We start from the raw sequence: 21,008 nt of genomic DNA, 5'->3' as shown, positions 1-21,008 counted from the left end.
TTCAGCTTCTTATTCAGTTTCTTTCTCTTCTCTCACCCAGTGCTTTTATTTATATCAATATCGTTTTTATTTCTTCCATAAAGGGTTATAGCCGTGTCTGTGGGTCCCATGTTTTTTCTTTGAGGGAAATGGGACTGACTTGTTGCTTTCTGGACGTTAGTTCCAGCAATACCTTGCTCTGATTTCCTCTTCCAGTAGCTAAAAACAGTTTGGTTGAGAGTGAGGGAAATAAATGTCTTCCCCCTGTTTCAACAGCAAAGGAAACAGACTATCCAAAAAATGGTATGGTACTGGGTGAACGGGGTTGTTCCATGGTATGGTGCTTAAGGGCTCCCTCCTAGCGAGGAGGAGCTAGGTTTCCTTTACTGCTCCATCTCTAGTGCCATGTTTGCTGAAGAGAGTGGTTATTAGGCTTGAGGATAAAAATGTTGGATCATGAACATGGACTGTAAAGTGCATGTTGCTAGTTTTTTCTCAAAGGTTGCAAACCACTCTCAACTCATGTGGACTTCAAGTATCCTAGCAGAAATAAGAGTCCTAGAAGTAATGCACTTGTATATATGGCAGCTTGCCCTTTTGGCACAGTTGTCAGTAACAACCGTGGGAGTGTGAAAAGGACTTTTACCAGCACTTGAAATAAAATGTTTTGTGCTTGTCTTCTTTTTTGTACTCCACAGCCAGCAAACAATGAGACTTCCTCATTCTTCATCCTTCTTTTACTCAGCATGCTAAACAGGTTTCCCTTAGTGTTATGTCCCCTTTCTGTGTGGGTGAACGTGCTTTTTCAACACGAGTCTTAGGGCTTGCCTCAGAGTACATGCAGTACACAGTGATTGCTTAACACTGTGCTGAACTAGAGGAGTGTCATTCTTGCAGACTCTGCAGACATGCCCTTTTGAGCTTTTGTCAGTTCAAAGGGAGAAAGAGAGAAAGAAACTGTAGTTGTGTGATTCAAATGTAGTTTTTCTAAATGTATGGGGTTACAGGAGCTCCAGGCATAGGTGAAGGTAATACCTGCAAAGCCAGAGAAGTAGGGCTGAAAAATGAAAGGGGAAGCAGCATCAGGTTACAGCACAGTGGTTCAGGGAGGGTAATGCAGGGCATGAGTCACCTTCTGAAGAAAAATAATGAGTAATTTAATAAGTATTAATGGTAAAAGAGAAATGAAACAGGATTTTTGTACTTTTAAATATTTTTCTATTAAGTCTTAGAAGAAGATTTCTGTGAAGTGTAGGTACAGCAGGAGGACAGAAGGTAGAATACCTCAGGAAGATGATCCTTCACATATCTAGTTTTCAGAAATGCCTGTTTTCAGTCTCCTTTATCATCACCAAATTATAGACCAGGTGCTTGTGCAATAGGTGAAACTCATGTGCTTATGCTTTTTAAAAGTGGGGGAAGAAAGATGCTGTATGATAGCTCAGGTGCCAAACATATGCCAAACATAGAGAAGTTTCTCTAGGTAATTATTTAGAAGACAGGTGAACTTGTCTGCTGGCAGCTGGCAATTTCGAAGCAGTGCCAGGAAGGTTGTGTTTCCACTCCGGTCTTGAACCTCTCCCTGCAGTTCTGTAACCTGCTCTTACAGCTTCTCCTTTTGTTTTTCAGAATGATATCTTCTTACGGCATTACGACAGAGGCCCTTGCAGAAACAAGCTGGGCCACTCGCGGGCTTCAGTGATGTGGAACAGAACACAGGTGTGTTCCAAGCCAGCTGGGCAGAGCTCTCATACATTTTACCCTTCAGAGGAGGACCAGAATGATTATTTTCATGTTTTCATCTTTTCTTTTTTGTGACCTATGCTATGTTTTTGCATGCACATGTGTGTTTTATTTTCCATGCTGTCTAAATATATATTTTTCTCCCCCGTGTCTTTCAGGTTGTGGGGATCCTCGTTGGACTAGGTATCATAGCATTGGTGACCTCTCCCTTGCTGCTCGTGGCATCTCCATGCATCATCTGTTGCATTTGCAAATCTTGCCGGAGCAAAAAGAAAAAACACAGCCCACCAACAACCTAAAACTCTGTGTCTTTTTGAGTCTCCATCTGTACAGCATCTGTATGTGAGAAAGCACAATGGTTGTGTTTTGGTGCCATACCTACCAAATAATGCTCCCTTTTATTTGCCAATCCTTGAGATAAGTGCCTATTCTTTACAGGCTATCTAACAAGTCCTAGTGGGGGAAAAGTCTAGATTATTGTGCAGTACATATGGTGTAGGTTTTTGCTTCCTGAAGAGGAAAACAGGACGCCATTCAGTAGTTCATAACATAGATATGATCTACCATTCAAGACTAATAGAACATTCCCATTTTCCATCAGCTGCACATGACTTGATCCTGCTGCGTTACTCTGTCTTTGCAGATCCAGTCATTACTGTCATGCTTGCTGTTGGTTCTTGACGACACTCAGATTTCTCACAAAGTTTTGGGTCTTTTATAAAAGAGGGAGAAGCCTGATTAGGTTCTTCTGTCTGCTAGCTTGTGTCCCGTTAAAGGTAACAAACCATTAAGAAAATATGTTTGGTAGTTTCCTGTCAATTGACTGCCATGGCATTTCTTTCAGCATTGAAATCCATTTGATTTTTACCATCGATCTCAACTACAGAAGTAGAAAAACAACAAAACTGTTTCTAAGATAGGGCTCTCTTTTGAGAGGCTGCACTACCTTGAGAAAGCTGCTTTTTCTTCACATCAAACGTGACCTATGTACCAGGAAATATTAGGAATATGCATAATTCCCTACGATTGGGCATGCCTTTTGTCAGTACCATGGGTGTAGCAAACTCACAGTGAAGGTAATACTGTAAGAAAGACTGTGATACCATTCCCATTTGTGCAGAGTGTTGGGATCTTGGCTGTGTGTGTACAGAGTAGCAGCATGGGTGCAGATATACTAAGTACATATGGGAAATGTGTTTTCTAGGCAGTCAGTATATTTTTTCAACAGTTTATGTGGGGTGGCAGCAAGAACCCTGTTAAAAAGTTATTGAAACCAGGCCAAGACAAGCCCTCCTTTAAAACCTTATGGACCTGCTGAAGTGAATACTTGAGAAATGCTGTGTAAATGTGAGTTCCATCCATTGGTGGGTATTTCTTTTGTCCTGCTCAAGGTTAACAAACTCTGTTACTGATATTTTTTAGTTACTCTAAATCTAGAAGGCTGTCATTTAGTAAGTGCTTCATTTTAATTTGGTGCCTCACCACCAAACCAATTCAGACCCTGGTATCAGTTACACCTGAAGAGGTGGAGTTACTCCAGGCTCACTCAGGAGTGGCTGAGATCAGACTCTTCTCCCTGGAGTTTATTTCCTTAATGGATGGTGCTCCTCACAACCGGGGCCGGTAGCACTTTTGTTCTGGACTCCAGTCTGTGCATTTTATATCTGTGGGAACAGATACAAGTTTGCACTATATAATTGGTTGTAATTCCAAACCCCTTTCCATAAGGGCTGTGAAGTTTGAAGGAGATGCTCAGCCCGAGTGTGGTGTCGGGCTCGCGCTCCGCCCGGCTGCCCCTCTCTGAGCACACAGCGCAGGTCACCCAGAGTGCTGCGAGGAGCATCTGTGTGTGGTGTTTGGCCGAGCCTCAGGAACCTTGCCTTCTTGGCAGCTGTAAATGTGACCTGTTTTCTGTTTAACTTTGCTCTCTGGTTACTGTAACAGAAGTGGTTGGTGTTCTTCTTTTGAGAAAGTGTAGTCTGTTGAGCAGACTAGCAAGGACAGAGGCCTTAAATGATACTGTCTGTTTTACTTTTTAATTGATTTCTTTTTTAAATACTGTCTGACTTTGCTACCAGTCGTGGCTGGAGGGCAGGCAGTGCTCTTCAGTGCAAAAGGCTATATTTGTTCTTCATCCTCAGCTTTGAAGGGAAGCAGAAAGGTAGTCAGTGCATTCTAAATACAGAGTGCAATGCAGGCAACTGCCATTTATAATAAATAAAGAATGTTTTCTGTATGTGTTTTCTTGAAGAGCACTAATGGTAGTGCTTTGGGGTACTTGTGACAGATTAAAGTGTCCAGCCCTTGGCTTTGCACTATTTTTCTACCTATGTTTTTATGGCACTACTGTCATTTCCATTTTATTTATGAACTTGAAGTTGCAAGTCTTACTTTAACGAAGCATAAAGGACAAAGATGTAGGAACTGTACAGTCTCTTTAACCATAACCAGCATTGCAATGCACCAATATCTTTTGCATGTTAAAATTTGAGAGTTTTTCATGTTTTGTGATCTTGCCCATGACTGATGCATCCTTTGCTAGTCTGGTTTCTTTCCTTGTCCTCTTCCCTCTTTCTGCTGGTCTGTTTTTGCTAAAATGCCTATTGGAATGAAAGTGTCTGATTTTTTTTTCATTAATACTGTTGTGTTAATGAAACTGCCAGGTTCTTCCCTCTGTTAAAGAAATGCAGCTAAAGGCAGCTCTCTTGCATCAGTTTAGAGGCCTGGTGGGGGTACCAAAACTGGTATAAATTAATCATGCAGGAGTTAACACAGCCTGGCAGTCTCAGCCCCAGTCCAGGCATCTAAAAAGTCTGGATGTGGATTGGTAGCCCAGACTTTAGCTGGAGGTCTTTACACAAAAACTGGATAAGGAGAGCATGAGCTACAGGCACCCCTTCCTTTGGCTGTGTAGGTGCAACAAATGGACCAAGAAGGAAGCCCTAGACACTTTAGAGCTTAAAATTAAGGCTTTACAACAATGATTTTCTTTAAAAGGCCGTGTCCAGTGCCCCATGTATCCTGGCTTTTCATTGCATGGGAATAGTTGAGCATATGCATTAAGTAGACCCTGACCTGGCCAAGTCGAGCAGTAGCTGTGCAGAGTGCTGGGAGCAGTAAAGCCCCGTTGCTTTGTTTTCCAGAATGCAGCTATTTTGCACCAACTGGCTATGCTCACAGAGTTTCCAAAGAAACATTTTAGCAGGAATCTTTTTACAGTGTTGGCTTTTGCTTTTGTGTTGCTTTTTTTTTTTTTAAACTTTATAAGAAACATTAAAGTCACTTTATAAAAGATTTATTGCAAGCATGACGAATAATACTAGTAGTAATTAGGGAGAAAGAAAAAAACCAGGACTGACTACATGGGACTCTTCTTAATCAATATATCTGTAGATCCACCCTCCTGAACTCCATCAGTATGATGTTATTTGGTGCATGTTACTACCAGGCTTCACTGCTCTTCCCATCTCTGTTCTTGCCCCTGTGGTAGGTGGCTGGCGTGGGGGCAGCAGCCAGGGGCGAGCTCAGGGCTGTAGCAGTGCAGGTACCACACAGGAGCACATTGCCCACCCTGGAATCATCACCAGTTTGTTCTTGGGCCTTTAACCACTGAGAGACACCTTGGGGGTTTTAGACATTTAATGTTACATTGAGAGCATTCACAGATGTCTCTCTTGGAGAACAGAAGTGGGAAGTACTTCATTCCTTCTGAACCAGGAGCATTCAGGCCTTATGAAAATTGGGCTCTAGGTGTTTAAAGGTCAGTTCTCAACCTAAGAGAGCAGTGCTAGAAATCTGGATTTGTACTGCATCTGGCCACAAATCTCCATGGCCACATATCACATCATTTCCCATCAGTCACTGGGTCTGTGTTAAATACAGCTGAAGATCCCATTCAGCATTCCATGTCCTTGTGTTAAAATGAGGATGATGACACCTCTTCCCAAATCCATCTCTTAATAAAAAGAAGATATTTGTCATGCTACAGCGTAAGTGCATCTCTGCAGTATTTACTCCAGAACTATGGTAGGTGTTCAGTCCTGCCCTCCAGTAAGTGATGGTTTATTTTTGGTGCATGGAGTTACTTACCCCAAAGAGCAGCATGAGGGATAACAGTAATGAATGTTTCTCCGTGCTTTAATGATGCTAAATGCTACGTCTTGTTGTCTGTCCCGTAACACAGCATGATGTCCCAAGACAAGTTTAAAATGTACACAAATTTTACTTGAATGAACTAAGAAAAACTGGATATTGCCTCCGTATTTGCATGAATAAATAAATACAGGTGGACAGAAACAACTGCATTTCCACAATGGGACAATAAAATCAACTTTAGGCTGCTCTGTTCTCTGGTACCACAATGGGTGGTTGTGCTGTAGTGCCTGCCGCTTTAAAAATTTGAAATGTGTTTTGCACTGTAATCTTCTCCCAGTCATTCTTTCTCAAACTAATTCCTTTTATGATCATATTTTTCATCCTGTATTTCCAGCCAAAGATTCTTAGAGCAAAGTTAGTAGATTTCTTTGTATGAGGATAAAAATCTTGCAAGCATTTCTCCCAGGTTTTAATAAGAAATTTGATGCTGAGATACCTGACCAAAGATAGAAATTCCAGACTTGGCTTGTTTAGAAAAACCTATTGAGACTTTAGAAGTTCTCTTGTAAGTTCTAAATAAGGACTGCTTTTTTAGAGCTTATAGGTAAGGGAGCCTTACAACTTCTGAGCTTCACAGAAGAGATGCTTCTATTGTTAAGCAGACTTTGGACATGTGCTGGGAAAAAAATTAAAAAAAAAAATCTACATCCTCTATACATATTTTTATTATATAAATCAAAAAGACTTCCCTTGCATAGATTCATAATTTAGGGATTCAAACTCTCTGCAGGCTTTTTAGGGTATAGTTACACAGGAGGATAATCTTATAAATATGCTGAAGCAGTTGAACAGAGTGTGCTAGTTATAAAACAGTTGTCAGACATCTCTCACATGTGAGTATGTGGGATGAGATAGTAATTTACATGGCTGGAAATAAAGATGTGAAAATTTACCTTTTCTGGAACAGCAAGAGTTGGTTCTTCTGCAGTCTGCTGGAAGGTGAACTTACTGCTGAGGCTCTGGAGAACTTTGTTCTCATTTTCATTTGTCCTCTAGTTAGTAAAGTAATGAAGTGAGAGCTGAATTGTGTTGCTGAACAGGAAGTCCAAAGGTCTGTGTCTTGACACTCAAGTTTCTTATAACCAATGTGGTTTTATAATTTATTATTATAATTTATACAATGCAAATATAATTTATAATTAGTAATTATGTTTCTTACTAATTTGTAGTTAGAGAGTTTTTTATGATCCCTCAAGTTAGTTCTTTGAATTGAGGAAATCTCTATTGTTAGGAAAGGCAATTTCCTAGCAAGGAATTTTATTGACCATCACAATCTGAGCTATAAAAGATTATACTGGTTGACAAGGTCCACCAGCTCTTTAGAGGACACAACCTAATTCTTCTCCCTTCTTCCCAAGAGACTTTCTCTTTTCTTGGATGAAAATTAAGGATGTCAGTAATTTGCTTGTGCCTTCTGGATGTCCAGACAGAAGCTGCAGCTTCTGGTGGCCACGTGCCGGGAGATCCCAGACAGGTTGAATGTGCGATGCTGCAGCAGGTGTGCAGTGAATTGCTTAAATTTCAAGAAGGTGCCTGAGCTTTATGGCTTCCTGGGGCCCATGCAGTGGATGTGGTGCACAAGGGACTCATCCAGGTGAGGCTTCAAGTGCCACCATCTCTATGGCACATGTCATGCTGGGCCTTCTCACCACGTGTGTATCCTGGAGTTTCATCAGGGCCCTGTCTCAAGCTGGCCCTTTCCAAAGCCACCCACCCACCTCCAAAACTCCCCAGAATCCAGAGCAAATCTCTGTTCCTTTCATTTCCAAGTCTCTTGCTACTGGCCTGGTCCAGTTTCACAGAAGCTTCAGTTCACGTGAGCTGTTTGGAGCTCAGCTGGTCTAAGCATTCACTTTCCCTAATGAGCAAGGCTTGGGAATGAAGAGAAGCAGAACTGTTCCGTACCATGCTGGCACTGGCATCCATAGGCACCAAAGGTCACCATGTGCGAGCTCTTTTGACTGCCCCAGTGTTGCTTATTTCTGAAAAAAGCCTGTGTTTTAAGTGTGTGTAGATGGAAGTGTCCGAGTCTGGCACTGGGTGTGTTTGTGTGTGCGGCGTGAGCCAGCAGTGGCCACGGACCCTTGTCCTGCCCCTCGCAGGTTTTACATTCTGTTTATCTATTTTTTGGGGTTTTTTTTCTTTTCCTCCAGGTAATACACTTTCTTCACCACTTTTCTCCTGGTGAAGGGCAAAAGGGTTTGATCTTTGTAAGATTTGTTAAAATATTTTTGTGTTTATAAGAAGAAAGCTGACATGTATAAAAAAATAAGTGCTTTTGTAAATTTTTTTTTTTTTGTGGTATGATTCAGCATTTAAATGTTTTACGGATGCAGTTTTTTGCACTCTCTGCATATATTCATAAAAATTATATTTATTTTCTGTCTTTGAGGTTTACTTTGGGGTTTTTTTCTTCTGATGTTACAAAATGCAATATGTGCAACATTAAAAAATCAGTGTAAAGACATTGTCTCATTTTGCTGTAATCTTCGACTGCCTTTAAAAAGATAACATAGAAAATTTGTGGTAAGAATTTGAATACATCAGAGGTGCTTAATGGAAATTTTGAGGATAAAAGAAGGTAAAAGAGGTGGGATCAAGAGTCATGGCTCTTACTTTCTCAAGAGTAAATGACATTAAAATCCTTTTAAAGAGTGTGGGGCAGGCTCTGGATTAGCCCTGGGAGCTGCTGCAGTGGTGTGCAGACAGCGTTGGTGCTTGCTCTCTGTAGATGGAGTGCAGCATTACTAAAGATCTGCTCCCCTGCAAAGTCTGGTGGAGACTGTGGCTTGGGAGATACCAGGAGCACCTGGAGGAGCAGTGGATGTGGGATGTGGGATGTGTGGCAGGCTGCACAAAGCAAAGTCTGCTCCTTCACAGCCCCCTTTTCTCTTTGCTTGCTCCCTCAGCCTTGCCTGTCCTTGCAGCAGAATGGGGCCTCCTGCTCCGAGTTCCCAAGGGACTTGCTGGGAGGCTGCATCCTGCTGTGCAATTTCAGACATCCGTGCTCCTTAGTTTCCTTGCACACCCACATCCTGCAGTGCTTACAAGAGACAATCACAGCTGTGGTTTTGAGCATCACACATGAGGGCGATGTTTACTGTTAAATACTTCTAGTTTAGCTACAATTACTCAGCATCTGAAGGTAGGATTTTCCAACTGGGTGACACATCCTTGAAAACCCTATGTGTCATCTGTGGGGCTCTTCACCTCAATACATTATCTGAAAGGTCATGATAGTTCTGCCTCTGAGAACAGGTTTTCAGGATGAAGGTTGGGGAGAATACCACCATTGTCACTTGCAGCTCAAAATTCTGGTCATGCATGTACATTTTTTTCCCCCCACCAGTTTGCTTAGAGTAAATTCAGCACTGATATTATTCCACTTAAACACAGTAATTTTTTTCATGTGTGTGTGTTGAAGGCTCTTGTCTTGTTCTGTGAATGTGCAACAAAGCAGGAGCAACTTACCAGTTCACACAGTAACACAGATGATGACTTGCACCAGACTTAAAAGTTTCCAGCACAGCACTTTTTCCTTCAGAAGATCCTGATGTTTGCTGAGGAACAAGCTTTCTGATGGGAATGTGTCCATTCTGTCAGACTTATGATGGACACCAGCTGCTGGCAGCCAATGTGCCTGGTATCCTGCCAGTCTACCAGCTGCCAGTGGTGGGCAAACTGCCCGGCTTCCCACCTGGTAGATGAGTGAACTGCCAGCTCCTCACCTGGCAACTTTGAAGAAAAACACCAACAAATCTTCTCCAAGAAAAAGATACACATTTCTGAATTTCCATTATTTAAAATTCCAAATCAGACTAGTCTAAGCAACCCAAACATCTTCTGGCCAGTTTCAGAAAATAAAAAAAAGTCAATGGATTCAAATTTGATTTGATCCCAGCTTCAAGGTGCAATTTCCCCTCCCAACTCCTGTACTTGTCATGAAGACTAGTTTTCTTCAAAAACCTTTTATTTCAGAGCTATTTGTAACCAAATCCCTTGATTTTAAACTCTCCATCTTTTTTGAGATTACAAAAGATGTCATTTACCTTCTTAACCTCTGTGTGTGTGCACATCCATCCACCCACCCACACCCACAACCCCTTCTACACTACCCTCAGTCTGATCCATCCTTCCAGTTTGACAAACACAACCCACATCACCCTCTTAAAACACCTTTCCTGGTCTCCCATTTTTGCTCTGGGGTGACCCTGTGGGTGGTGCCACCCACTCCATCATCATTCTGTCGTGCTTCTCCATGAGGCCCATGACTCCTCCTGGGAATCCTTCCTCCTCTTTAGGCACTGAAGGTGTGCCTCTCAGGAGGATTGCCCTTGCAAGTACATTTTCCACTGTCCTTTGATCCTGGTGCCTGCATTGCAAGTCCTTTCTCTTTCAAGCTCCACAACTTTTTTGGTCTGAAAGCTTCTTAGTCTTTGGAAACCAGAAATCATGGAAAATTTAAACAAAAAGGCTTGTCTTTCTACAGAGCTTTCCATGGATATCTCATAATTAAAAAACCCCAAAAAATCCCAAAACCCAAAGCAACCCACAACAAAAATAAAACCAAACCAGCATCCCATACCACCCACAAAATCATACTTCTCAGAGGAAACACTTTCCCCTTGGTACCATGGATTACTTCTTGCATGGGACATCTCATGCTGAGCTTCTCAGCCCAGAGAACACCTTGTTAACACCTATGTAGTAAGCTATGTCTACAGCCACTGCCATGCTGAGTCTCACAGGTGTCCAACAGGCAAACTCAAGGCTTCAAATCTGTACTGTGATACTCAATATAAAAAAAACCTAAATCCTTTTTTGTCGTTCCTTTCCCTAATCTGAGCACTAGCTGGGCTAGCAAGCAGTGCATCTAGAGATAGCTGCACTTTAAAATTCAGCAGGGATGCTGGAATAACTGTGTCAGAGCTTTCAAACAAGTCTTGTGTCCAGACCTTGAAGATGTGCTCGTATTTTATCCAAGAAGGGGAAATTGCAGGATCTCTGATTTCTCAGAATGGGGTTATAAAACCTGTCTGAAGAAGGGTGAAGCCTCTGAGAAAGAGCACCCCATGTCTTTTTCCTTAGTAGTATCATGTAGCAAATGAAAAATCCTTCCTGACGCTGACCCTTTTTTAGCATAATCCATTACCAAGCACATTGGTAATTTCACGGTCTCACCTTCTTGAGATCCATGCCAGTGTCAAGATGACAAACTTTGAGAAACCTGGAGGACTGGCCCCAGTTAGTAGGTAATTGTGTTTTCCTGGGTCTTGGCTAAAAAACTTGTATTTAAGCCCAGGTGGGCGCAGATGCCTGTAGTAGTGTGTGTGTGTCTCTCAGTTGTGAGAGGTAGATGACTCTTGCTGCTTCCAGCAGTTCCTGCTCATCCTGGGCACTACAGCTAGTGGGGAAGCTGCTCTGGGAGCTGTTGGATTGCCCTGTGTGAGTGTGTCTCATCCCATTGTTTGGTTGTGTTGACCAGAGACGTTGTGGGTGCCCTGTCCCTGGTATTGTTCAAGACTGGGCTAGATAAGACTTTTACAACCTGGTCTACTGGAAGGTGTCCCTGCCCATGGCAAGGGGTTGGAACTAGATGATCTTAAGGTCCCTTCCAACCCAAACCATTCTGTGGAATGGGGGTCTGTGGGTCAGGCCCTAGGAAGAGGGCTCCTGGAAATGCCCTGTGAAAGTGCCCAGGAGCAGTGCTCTAGATACTAGAGGAGGTAATTCAGGACCTCGAACCTTCCTGAATGTCTCTCAAGAAAGCTTTGATGTTTTTTTTTAACTGTACTTGCTCCCATTTGGAGGTTTTTCCTCCTGGTCTCCCTGGGAATCCCAGTCAGAGTGGAGGATGAGACATGCAATGGCAAAGATCAAGGGATTGATATCTGACTCCATGGGATACTGAGGCTTGTCTAAATTCTGTTGTTCTGCCCTCAGCACTGCCAGGAGCGGAGAATTAATCTCTTTTCTGCCACACTGTGTTCAGTTTTGCTGAGCTATACTTTGCCTGTTTAGCTGTTGCCTGGAAGGGACAGTGTTCCTGATGATCTTTTAGCTGGAGAGGGTTTGCAGCATGTCTGCTGCCAAAGTCAGCTGACATGAGCGGTGTTGTAGTGCCAGTGGCACTAAATGAGGTAGTGTCATTTTAAAAACATAATCAGAATGGAAAGGAAACTTCTATCTTTGTTCGGGCTATAACTACAAACAACTAAAATGTGACAGGCCCTGGGGCCTCCAGCCTGTATCATCACAGGGTTCAGTAGGGAGCAGTATGTGGTGGCTCCTCAGGGACAGTGTTTGCAAAGTGGTAACAGGGGTGTTCTGGGCTGTAGCCAGACCTGAGTCCCTCTTGGCTGGGTGAGGAAGTGCAGCAGGGCCTGATATATCTGTGGTGGCCCAGAAACCAGAAGAATGCTTGTGGTAGTGGTGGGTTGGCTGGGTTTTGCACTCATTTCTACTACCTCTGAGCTGTGTTGTCTTCACATCACCCCACATCATCCTGACATGTGGTCTAGGGCTCTCAGCCACAGGAGAGCTCTGGGAGACAGTGTGGGGACTTGGGCTGGCTGTAAGAAAACTTTCCTCTTCTGTCTTCCACCAATTGTGTAACATTTGGTATGGTAATATGTGTGTTTAATCAAAGGCTTCAGTCTCTATTGCATGTAGGTTTTGGAGGAAAACTTCACTAGTTAGCTAGAGGTGTCCTGGTTAAAGTTCACCTGGTTAATATGACCCTCTTACCTACCCAATTTATGAAGATGAGTGATTTCCCATAATGTCACGTCCCTCATACAGACTGTGATGCATGTGGGTTTTCTTTCTGCCTGTTCCTTCCAGACAAGTGGCACAGCTGTTCATGCTGTTATGTCATTATTTGAATTGGCACCCAGTGCAGCCACTCCGGAGGATCTCTCTGGCTGAGTGCTGTGAAAGGTGGTAAATGTGTCTCCTTCGCAGGGCTGTGCTGCTGCACAGGGCTAGGCTGGGACCTGTTCATCACTTGTATGGAGCTTGGATAGGGTCCTACCATGGCAAGATGAAGGGAGAGTTTTGCCATGAATTTGGTCCTTTCACCTCTCTTCTCCGTGTAGGAGTCAACTTCTTTCAACAATGACCTAATCCCATCTTAGATGAGTCAGTAAAATTATCAGTGTGCTTAAGGTGAGACCAGTTTACAGAGGAAACACAAGGGGTGTGGGCATGGTTGTAGAAGCTTTTCCCAATGTCCTGAATCCCATTAGGGGACCTGAACAGGGCCTATGAAAGATGCTTCACAAGAGCCTGGAAGAGGAGGCAGATTTGGGGACCCAGGGAGAAGCCTGACTGCTGCTGCTGCCCCAATGTCTCACCTGCCTTCCAGGGCTCTGCTCACATTTGCTTCCTGGCAGCTCCTGGTGCGGCAAGACCCTTCCTCCAAGCCCCTCCACATCCCTCTGGAAATGAATATTGCAGAGAATAAACAAACCTGACTGCAGAGAGAGGAAAACACTTTCAAAGTAGGGAAAGACAAATACCTGTGTAGGGGAACAAATCGTGGGAGTAATGTGTAAGACTACATTATTTTTGTTAATTTTTGTAAGATGACTTGGTTCAGCTTCCAGAGCTGAGGCATATGGGATCAATAAAAAGAATTCAAATAAGAGAGCATGTATGTAAACAACAGGGGGTAACTCAGCAAAAATCAAGCATGTACTTCTTTGTTAATTAAAAGCAACCCCCTAAATCTAAGCTTCTGGTGGTTCATAATCCCTCTAAGGATTTTGGTCACTCTTCCCAGCTGTGGCTTGGGTTTGGATAGTGCCAGGTCTAGGCCTGTGGTTGTGCTTAATGTTATGTGTGCATGTGTGTCCCACTGCTGCCAATATGGTTTGTGCCAAGTTTGTGCCTGTGTATAAACTTCTGTGGGATGACAGCTCTGCAGGAGACGAGCCCTGTATGGCAGTGGACACGGAGACTGGTGGGATTGCATGCCTGCTTCCCTCCAGCAGCCTCATCTGTTGCTGACAGCACCCAAGGGAATGGAGGGTGGTGCCCCCTTCTCTTCCTAAGCAGCTCGTGTCTCCTGGTCCTGCATCCGTGTATTTTGGGTGTTACTGAGGCACGGTGAGACCCAGCCTTCTAGTTAAAATCAAGGAAAGATTACTGATGGCTTTTCTAAGTGAACAGTAAACACCTTCACTCCCGAGTGATTGCAGCAGACCCTGGAGCCTGTGCAGGCTGGGATAGGGGGGTGTTACAGCTCTAAGTATCTACAAGGGCTTGTCTGGCCCAGGCTGTGATGGTGGCCTAGAGGGAAGTGTGTGCCCCCACCACACATACCCTTGCAGGGAGGTAGGTCTGCAGTTCACCTCTTCTACCCCAGGCTGATCTGTACAGGAACAGCAAGATACTTTGTGATTCTGCTTCCACTGCTCTGGGAAGGCGAGTCCCTCTCAGAGCCAGGGTTTGGTGTTAGTCCATGTCCGCGACTGTCATTAAGCTGAGGTCACGCTGGAAGGATAAGCACCAGTGACAACCAGGATTGTTTATAACCACAGCAGTGGAGGTGTTATTATAAGCCCCATTACTCATATGTTATCATTATACTATCATACAGAGCATAATTTTATATAATTGCCATTATCTAACTATATATTTATATGCACATGGTGATCTTGGAACACCTGAAGTGACCAGTTTCTTCCCAGATGTGATTATGCTCCAGTGCATCTGAGAGTAAATACCTGGCAGCTGCCTGAGGCCTGGAGAAGTCCAGGGGTGATAAGGCACTGCAGCTATGTAGGACATTGCTTTGCTGGGGCAGGATGGAGGCATTTTCTAGGAGAAGATGAAGTTATTTTGCTCTTTGCAAATCACGTGTCACCATCATCCTTGTCCCCCCTAGCCCTGGCTCATTCTTTAAAATTACAGTGATTTTGGCTGAAGATGTGCCCTCTGCCTCTTGTTATGGGATTTTGCACATCCAAAGCTTCCTGTAAAGCTGGTACTGATGTGGGCCTGCTGGGGTTGCTGCTGGGTTGCAGCATTCCCATGGCCTGGCAGGACAGAAGAAGACGAGACTGCTTTATACTCTGTGGACTGCGTCACGTGAAGTATGATAGCTTCCTCCCCAAGATTTGTTTTAAAAAATGGATGCTAATGTACTAAAAGCAAAGATGCCATTTATTTTTAAACAGGGTTTAACCAGAAACCATTTGTACTGTTTCATGCTGTATCATTTGTGTTTCACTTATATCTTTGGGAAAGCAGTGGGGGAAAGATGTGCAAGTCCAAGCTGGGAAAGAGAGAGGAAAAACCAAATACTGCCTCGGATGTAGGATTCTTCCATTTACTGTTGTGGTACCCAGAGTAAATCCATGGGCTCCATTCAGTGCATCTCTGGGCTAAGCTGGGAATATTGAGAGTCAAATGCCCTGAGGTAAAACCCTGCCCACCACCCTGCTTGCCTCCCTGAGGAGCACAGGGCAGGGGATGTGTGAGAGAGGAGCAGCTGCAGCACAGGACCAATGACTGCTCACCAGTGACTTTGTGTGCAGGAGAAAGTGAGTGTGGGAAGGGAGAAGGAGAGCAAGAGGGAACAGTGATGAGTGTCAGAGAGATTTGTCTTGGACTTTAAAGTGTTTCCTTTTCCATCATAACCACCATCGGAATGTGACTGCAGGTTGTGCTACATCGTCTCTGTTCCCAGGAAGCAACAGAGCAGCCAGAAGAGCAGAAAAGCTGCAGAGAGGCATCAATTGCTGGCTGTGCTCCTTGCTCTGAATCTCCTGCCTGTGTCATGGCATGGAAACAACTTGTAAGTGAGGGACTACATGGGCGAACAGGCAAAACAGCGGCCAGGAAACAAAAAGCAGGTTACAATCACTGTCTGACTCAGAGGCAAAAAAACAATGTGGGATTCTCGCCAGTGATTTCACGAAGTCATTTAGCTGTTTTTCCTTGAATGTTGCCCAGTCTCTGCTGGGAAATAGTTGATGTGGGCACACTGTCAGACTTTATGCTCCTGGAGGAATCAGAAGTGATTCTGGATGTTGGAGGTGGGTATTGAGTGTCTGGAAGGTGGGTTTCTCAAAGTGGTAGCTCAGGGACTGGCACATGGATAGACACCACAGCATGTGTTACCCCATGGAGACCTGCATCTGTTGCTGAGCTGGGTGTTGGGGCAGGCTCCACAAGGCACAAGGGAGGTACAGCTACCCACAGAGGGGGGGCATGTGGGGACCCTTCTGCCCTGCTGTCATGGGATGTCACATGAGGTCATGCCTTTTGCCTAGTGGATCCAGCACTGGGGTGGGACAGAGTCCTTAGCTGACATCTTGGACACCAGTGCCTAATCTTCTTCTCCTTCTCCAACATATTTGGGGGAATTTTTCAAGCCTGTAGTGGGACTTTCAGGTGGGCACATCTTCCTTGACTTGACCCTGCAGATGAGGCGCTGCTGTGTAAAACTTGTAGGCCCCTGACTTGAGCATCCTTGAGCGATTATGGGAGGCTGTGTTAATGTCCTTGTCACTCCCTGTTCTCCTCCCCCACTTCCCCCAAAGACCTTCCTTGTGTGGCCTCAAGGAAAGGTGAAGCTGAGACACTGGGCAGAGCCACATTCCTGCACCAGAAAGTAGGATACCCTTTCTCAGAGGTGCCGTGGTCCCACCATGGTGATGCACTCGGCCACAGCTGGGCCAAGTCTGGGGGCTGTCAACAGTGAGAACAAGGGTCTTGGATGGGTTGCAGAGGAAGTTGAATCATGCCTGTGTGTGGGCTTGCTGACAGGATAATGGGGCACCTCATGGCTTCTCGTTCAGCAAGTGCCAACTCCCCATATCTGGGAAGAGAGGGCAGGAGGGGATGGGGCCATGAAAGCTGCCGGATGGTGTCCATCTCTCTGTTCTCTGACCTCTAGTAAGGGTGGGAATAGAAATGGAATAAACTAGTGAGGTTTGGCCCTACACAGATTCATTCACAGCAATTTCCCCTTTGCAGGAGTGGCAAGGTTAAATACTGATTTGCAGCACAGCTGAGTGCAAGCTCTGCTCCCCTGCCTGGCTGTGCTGCAGTGGTTGATTCTCTGGAAATAAGAGAAAATTCAGCCAGAGGAAGTAGGTTATGTTGTCCAAATGCCATAACATCTGACACATCCAAACAGGATTTGTGTTGCTGGGGTGATGCAACTTCCCATTAACTGGGATAAGGGTTTTACCATGGATTGCTGTGCACTTCAGCTGTGATGTGTGAGGCTCTGTGGGAGCAAACCAGAGTTTTCGTGGAAGTTAAAGGATGTCTCTGAAATATTTCAGACACTTCTCTGTATGGAAAATTTCACTATTATTTGCAGGAACAGAGCCTTTACAAGTCTGGAAACAACCTGGCTTTCTTCTGTGTACTGAAGGGCTTTCTAGGGACTTTTCTTTGCTGCTCTTCCCCTTTCTGCAGATGTGACCCAAGGCGATGGCAAGGGGCAGGGTTAGGAGAAATCACTGATGTTCTTGCCCCTCTGCCAGGCAGCTGCCCTCCCCACGGGACAAAGCAGAAGACTAATCCAGAGGTTTCAGCCGAATACCATTTTGGAGCCAAAGCTGCCTGAGTGCTCTGGAACTGCGAAGCAGCCACTGTAGCAAGGGCTGGGGAGTGACCTTCCCAGAGGGGGGTAAATACAGCTGATGGTAATAGCCAGTATTGTGCCTTTTAGAAAATTAATATCTATTTATCTCGGCATGGGCGCCAGAAAACAGAGTAATACTTTTTCTGCTAAAGGCTTTATTTTCTTCTTGGCATGGGCTCTGAAGGGTCTGGAAATGCCAAGGATTCCCTTCTGCTGCCTGTGAGGTTTCCCTGGGACTGTAGTTGGTTTGGATAGAAAGCTGGTGAAGCTGAAGGTTGGCTGCTACTAGCGAATATCAGTGAGGTAGTGCTGCAGCAGGTTGGATTAAATGCTAGGAAAAAGAGAAAGAAGGTGAAATTGCAGCCTCTGAGTGAAATGGGGCTCTCTGAACAGAATAATCTGAAAATGCCAGAGTTAGGGGTACAGAGCAGATTAGCTGGGTCTGGGTGAGACATCAAAGGTCAGAGAGTGTGTTTTGAAGGGGCAGCTCTAGCAGAGAGGAGGAAAGCAGCCTTAACAAGGAAGGAAAAACACACATAGACTGTATGAAATAACTCCCTATTTTCACTTTGCTTTTCTATAATTTTCCCCTGGTCTTTAGAAACCCAGTGCGGTGAAGGAAGGAACCTGTGCAGTGTTAGCAGAAGAGAGAAGGAAGTCAGTTTAGCTGGCCAAAAAAAAGCTAACTTTGTGCAGCTTTAAGGTACAAAGCACAGGTCTGCCAAATGACCTCTGACTCTGTCAGCACCGGCAGCCCTCACACTTGCACCCCCTGCCATGGGACTGGGACTCTAGCTCAAGGATGCAGCACCTCCCAACTCACACCCCAGCCCTGCCCAAGTAGGTCCTGGCTCCTGTGCCAGGCACCTGTGGCAGAGCAGGCTGCAGAGGAGAGATGAGATATGGGGTTCCTTGAGTTGTGGGCTGCTCTGGAATAAGTGTCAGAGGTTGGATGCTGGGGAGAGGAGAGGACGGAAAAGGGGATTATGTGCACATGATGCTAAATGCATCTGATGTCAAAGGGAAATTGTAACTGGAGCTTTGGCTGTCTGTCAGATCTCGTCCCTCCTCTGGTAAGAGGTGCTCATCATCTACCCTTTTGCCAGTAAGGGATGGAAATGTGGTTATTATGGACAGGAGACTGGGGGAATAACTGATTTGTGTACTTGTCTTTGCCGTCTGTGGCTGACTCAGGAGGGGCTCAAGGCTGGTGCTGGCAGGTTTGAGGGCCCCCAGCAAGAGAGAGGCAGCTTGCAGAAGTAAATACAGGGCATACGTGTTTTATATTGTGTGGCATGAACATAAGCACTGTGCTGCTGTAGATAAAGGATTCGCCTCAGTCCTGTCCTGTCATCTTCACCTAAAGAACGAGCTTAAAAATGGAGCATGACAGATGATATACCCCAGTACAACCTCCTCAGCTTCCCTCGAGCAGCATTTGAAGGGCCTTAAAATAATCTCTCAAGGTGGCCACTGATTGTCATTGCTTTCAGAGGCTTACAAAGGGTGCACAGTTTGAGAAGGTGCACGGCTGGGTGCCTCTGTGTGGGAAATAAAGCTGGGGAAAGCAAACCTGTGAGCAGCCTCCTTGCTCCTAGTTCTTGTGCCACAGAAGAGTTTGAGCCTGTTGTCATACATTACTCTTTCTACCCCTGGATAGGAGGCACCAATCTGTTGACACAGGCAGGATGTATGAGTGACCCTCCTGCCCTCTGAGAGGAGCTCTCATGGGATAGGGTGTGAAGAAACGCACAGTGCATGGTCAGGTGGGTAAAGTTGTGCATTGCCTCTAAGTGAATACTGAAGAGAGAATGAAGCAAATCCAACGGGTTATTCCAGTTACACTCTCTCCTCTGGCCTTCCACCCCATCAGACAGGTGAGGAGGGCATCTCTGTAGGTATGTCAGGACAGAGGGATGAGCTGGGGCAGCCAGAGGCAATTCTGTCATGCAGATCAGTACATTTATATAAAAAGATGGCTCCAATAGAAAATAAATCAAAAGAGAGGCTGGTGAAAGAAACAGAGGCTTTAGAGCTGAAGGAGAAGTCAGTGTGTGGGTACACCCTGGAAAAGCTGCTCCAAATTATCCTTAGAAGAAAACAGCCCAATCAGAGGGGAAGAGACAGAGATGGTGGGGGGGGATGGAAGGCCAAGGACAGATGCCTGGTAGCTGAGGAAGGCAGAGCACTCTGCTGACACCAAGTGTGTGTGACCTCTGCTGTTGTAAGCACAGCTGGAGAAGGCATCCACTAAAGAAACCAGGGCAGTGGAGGAAAGATGCTCTGAGGAGGCATTTCCTGCTGGAGGTCCCGATTTGGGATGGACAGGAGATGCAGCTGGTTGAGGGCGTTTCCAGCAGATCCTTATCTGCCACCTGGATGTACAACAGTCACTGCTGGGAAAGCAAGAAGTGATGTGAGGCAGGTGTGATAAAAAGAGCATAAAGAGAATTTGGAAATGGGAACATCCCTCCAGCTTCTTGGAAAGGTGATGCTTGCCTGCTTTGTGAAACTTGTGAGGTTTTGGGCTCCGTCTATGGGATCTTAGCATGTGTTAAGGATGCTATAGGGTTTGTAAAGCTGCTGGACTGTGATGGGCAGCAAGCTGTATCCCGAGGGACAGGTGTCCCGGGTAAAAGGGATTAATACCCCCGGGCAAAGTGAGTTCGCAGCCCCCAGAAGCTTCCCCTGCTCGCGGGCGAGGGGATGCTGGGGGCACGCAGGTGGGAGAAACCCGTCGGGTTTCCAAATGCAGTTTCTTGCTGCCATCTAGTGACATTCACGGCTACCTAAAAATGTCGAAAAATGACTGGTGGTAGTGCCAGGCTGCGAGCGGGGTCGCTGAACTGGCACAGACAAACGGCGGGGGAAATATCGTGAAATACCGTGATCTTTGGATTCTGTATCTCCTGCAAAACAACCGTGGGAAGCTTCGCATGCCAAGACAGGTTTTGGTGGGTTTTTAGTCATGAAACGTATTTGTTATTGGATAAGTTTTTTTCCCAAATATGAGACAAAATTAAAGCTGGGTTTTTTCCTCCATAGCATCGTGGCTCCAGGTTGGAGCAGGTTTGCTTTGCCTGGCTGTGCTCATTTCTTATAACAGTGCCCTGGTGATGCCCCTGACACGACAAGGAGCCCCCGATATAAACTTTGCTGTTGAATCTGGGTTGATCTCAATAAAAAAAAAAAGGGGAAAATACATTTATTTTTGTACTTTTAAATGCTTCAGGCTCACCGAATAACGATGGACCATGACCCATAACATATTTTTTTCCTATGAAGAGGTGTAGGGCAGACTTAAAAAAGCAGAGAAAGAGGGCATTGATGGATTGTTTAAAATGGCTTATTGGGATCACAGAAATCTTGACCCTCCCAGCTCTAGAAAATTAATAGGATTGTAATTCATCTTAACTTTTAAAACTGGACTTTCTTGAGCTTACAGGTGAAAATCTGTGCATTTTCTAAAGAAATTAAAGAAGCTTCTATAAGCTTTGATTAGGCCAAGATATCACTATAAAACTTG

General features: G+C 44.9%; 1 protein-coding gene across 3 annotated transcripts in view; it reads left to right on the top strand.

Annotated features, from left to right (window-relative positions):
* RNF144B (ring finger protein 144B) overlaps window positions 1-8,116 on the top strand; it is a 96,911-nt gene extending 88,795 nt beyond the window's left edge. For all 3 annotated transcript variants that reach the window (XM_042049060.1, XM_042049061.1, XM_042049059.1), the window contains 2 exons: window positions 1,609-1,698; window positions 1,881-8,116. In XM_042049060.1, the coding sequence (XP_041904994.1) occupies window positions 1,609-1,698; window positions 1,881-2,021 (231 nt within the window). In that variant the 3' untranslated portion in view covers window positions 2,022-8,116. The remainder of the gene's footprint in view (window positions 1-1,608; window positions 1,699-1,880) is intronic.
* The last annotated feature ends 12,892 nt before the right edge of the window (window positions 8,117-21,008 follow it).

The sequence above is a fragment of the Corvus kubaryi genome, unplaced genomic scaffold (genome assembly GCF_017639235.1).
Source record: "Corvus kubaryi isolate FWS band 111438036 unplaced genomic scaffold, C.kubaryi_AGA036_p1.0 69, whole genome shotgun sequence".
NCBI lineage: Eukaryota > Metazoa > Chordata > Aves > Passeriformes > Corvidae > Corvus > Corvus kubaryi.
Note: the sequence above shows the minus strand (reverse complement) of the source record. Positions and strands in the feature narration are given on the sequence as shown.